General features: G+C 49.9%; 1 protein-coding gene across 1 annotated transcript; it reads right to left on the bottom strand.

Moving 5' to 3' along the window:
* Window positions 1-1,033: 1,033 nt before the first annotated feature.
* LOC119362775 (plastid-lipid-associated protein 6, chloroplastic-like) lies at window positions 1,034-2,506 on the bottom strand. The gene is made up of 4 exons (XM_037628036.1): window positions 2,109-2,506; window positions 1,773-2,012; window positions 1,537-1,663; window positions 1,034-1,456 (listed from the first exon to the last, which is right to left on the bottom strand). Exons 1-4 carry the CDS (start codon window positions 2,352-2,354, stop codon window positions 1,239-1,241), a joined length of 831 nt encoding a protein of 276 aa, XP_037483933.1. The 5' UTR covers window positions 2,355-2,506; the 3' UTR covers window positions 1,034-1,238.
* Window positions 2,507-2,882: the final 376 nt, after the last annotated feature.

Genomic DNA, 2,882 nt, shown 5'->3' with positions numbered 1-2,882 from the left:
CTCTCTCCCGGTTCACACCTTGGAACGTGAGTCATGGATGGTTCATTGCCTTGAAAGTTAAATCCATTCGTGAAAATTCCAAGTTATCCACATAGTCTTGCTTCCAAATTATCCACACAATGCATGCATAAACTTTTAGCTGTAGACTGTGAAAATAAGGCTGTGAAATTCACGAGATGCCTACATAATGCTAACATTGCTAAGAGAAATTGCAATTGAAGGCATTAGCTTTTCAATGCGTTATGCTCCACACTTGTGCATGACACGTGCGCGTGTGTGTGTTTATATATATTCATTTTCAACGTTTTTAACTCTTTGTTTCAGATCTGTAAGAAACATACTTACATATAAATATTCTTTTTTTTTGCTGGTTAGTATGTGAGAATAATCCTAGGCAGGAAGAATAGCAACAGAGCTTTTGTTACTTTAGCAACCAAAGGTTGGGTTAGAAGACCAACAAGAAACAACTTCCTAGATTTGAAGCGTCTTGGTGCGTCTGAGGCTTTGGGGGTTGCTATGAGACCCGCTTGTAAGGGGTGTATGTTTCTGGTTGAGGGTAAAACACACCTAGCCGCAATGGATCGGCCGAATTTTCTGGTTTTGAGAAGGCATTGCCTGGTTTTTGTTTTTGCTATTTTATATTTTTAATGGTTTAAATAATTTATTATTATTATGTTTGTGAATATTTTTTACAATTCATAAACATTTTTAAAAGCATGATCATTTTCTAAAATCCACACACATTTTTAAATTCCTGAACATTTTTTTAAATCTACAAAAATATATATCAAATTTACGAACATTTTTGTAAATTCATTGTTTTTCAATTCACAACATTTTGTAAAATCCAAGATTTTTTAAATTCGCGTTATAGAACTTTTTCAAATAAAAACACGATAGTAGATTTTCTGATCTAGAACCTAAGCGAGCAAGAACTTCATTGTTTTGCCCATTTGAGCATTATAACAGCAATTCCATAGTTTTAACATGAAAAAAGCATCGCTAGCACATAATTAAAACTTAAGCCAACATATTAAACCAAAACGAAATAACCGAACGTAATAATCTGCTAGAGAGAAAAAGTTAATCCCATAGGTGAAGAACGCACGCTAGCCTCTATCACAATACTACTCCGGCAAAATTAGACAGAGAACTATTACAAGACTTTTGTTTAGGGGCAAAAAATTTGAAGCAGTACAGAGAGAGTGAGAGCAGCAGCAGCAGCAGCAAAAATCAGCTCATGAGACGACGAACACCCTGAGCTCCCCCCTGTCCCCTCGGGTGATGCGGGTGTCGTCGTCGAGGTACGTCACGTCGAACTCGCCGCTCCCGGTGTTGGACGCCGGCGGCCGGAGGCTATCCGGGAGGCGGGGCACCTCCAGCAGAGGCAGCTGGGACAGGTTCCCTTTGGTCTTCACCGTCGTCTTGTCGAAATTGATCTTGATACTCGCGATTCCTGGCAGTGGCAGCCATCAGAATTCAGGAAACACCCATCAATCAAGCAAATAATGCGTGCAGAATCGACAGGTGTCTCACCGGTGATCTCAAACTTGTGTGCCAGCGTGGCCGTGGCCTCCACCGGCGGCAGCGGCCACGGCGCGCCGAGCTCGAGCTCCACGATGTTGTCGAAGTCCTGGCTCACCACGTCGATCCTCTGGAACACCTGACGAGCACAAGCACAATTGGGAATGGAGTTCCGCTTCCGCGTCACGTTTCTGAAACCATTCTCGGTGCGGCTGAGCTGAGCTCAAGATTTGGTGTCGAGTCCTGACCTGGCCGAGGGTGATGGGGAGGAGGCGACCGGTGGGCGGGCCGGGGCGGCTGCCGCCGAGCGTCCGCGACGAGAAGGCGCTGCTGTAGACCAGCCTCCACCGTCCCTGCAGCTTGTCGAGGTCCTTGGCGAGGTCCACGGGGGCCGGCGCCGCCGCCTCCAGCTGCCTCGCCGCCGCGTCCGCCCGGTCCAGGTCCTCCTGGCTCGCCGCGAGGCCCCGGTTCAGCCCGGCGACCGCGCTCTGCGTCCACGAACCATGCGAGGATCGGTCAAGCGAGCGAGCGGCTACGAAATGTCCGGTCAGTCAGATGCTGGAATATTCTTATCGGCCACTCACCAGCAGCTTGATTTTCAGCGAGGGGATGTCGCCGGCGCCGGCGCCCGTGTCCGAGTAGTCCACCGCCGACGACGGTGCGGCCACCGCGCGGATGGACAGCTGCTGTCTCTTCCCTCCGCTGGCGCTCCTCCTGCCGCTGCTTGCCCGCCATAGGTTCCTGCGCTTGCTGCTCGCGGGAGGACTAGGCAGAGGACGAGTGGAGGTAGAGGTGCAGCAAGATGACCACGACGGCGATGCCATGGCCATGGGCACCGTCCGTGAAGGCGAAACAGTCAATCAATCGAGGAGAGCAAAGGGAAAGGAAATTTTCAATTGGGCGCCGACGGGCAAGAGGTCAGAGACGAGCACGAGAAGCTGCTCTTGTGTTCTCAAAGAAAAGAAAGGAAGGGGGCAGCTTCCCTGCGGTGAGGAATTTTAGTGGTGGGTGACCGAGCTGGTCACTTGGCCGCGAAGAGGAGTGGCGCAGGTTGGGACGCGTAGAGGGGTGACAACTTGGCAGCCTACGGTTACGCTTTTGTCAGCCCGGTGGCACCTCCGGAGCCGAGTGGCCGTTCTAGGTGGCAGAGGTCGTCGTGGCGCCAACGTTTCGTATTTTCTCCTTTTCTTTCAACGAACTAGAGACCTTTATTAATCTCTAGAGTTACTAAGCTACCACGAATTGAGAGCTCCTGGTGAATCGTGAGATTGGATGTCGGTTGTGAGCCTGTGACGGTGCGTCTCGGTGGTCAAACATATATCAATGTGCTTAGGTGAGTCGTGGCAGGGGCGAGGGGT

This window comes from Triticum dicoccoides, chromosome 2B, assembly GCF_002162155.2.
Source record: "Triticum dicoccoides isolate Atlit2015 ecotype Zavitan chromosome 2B, WEW_v2.0, whole genome shotgun sequence".
NCBI lineage: Eukaryota > Viridiplantae > Streptophyta > Magnoliopsida > Poales > Poaceae > Triticum > Triticum dicoccoides.
Note: the sequence above shows the minus strand (reverse complement) of the source record. Positions and strands in the feature narration are given on the sequence as shown.

What these genes read in the sequence shown, in the direction of transcription:
- LOC119362775 (XM_037628036.1), bottom strand. Translation starts at nt 2,354, where the DNA reads ATGGCCATGGCATCGCCGTCGTGGTCATCTTGCTGCACCTCTACCTCC. An exon ending in CGCTGAAAATCAAGCTGCTG is followed by an intron (nt 2,013 to 2,108) that starts GTGAGTGGCCGA and finishes TCGTGGACGCAG; the next exon opens with AGCGCGGTCGCCGGGCTGAA. An exon ending in TCCCCATCACCCTCGGCCAG is followed by an intron (nt 1,664 to 1,772) that starts GTCAGGACTCGA and finishes TGTGCTCGTCAG; the next exon opens with GTGTTCCAGAGGATCGACGT.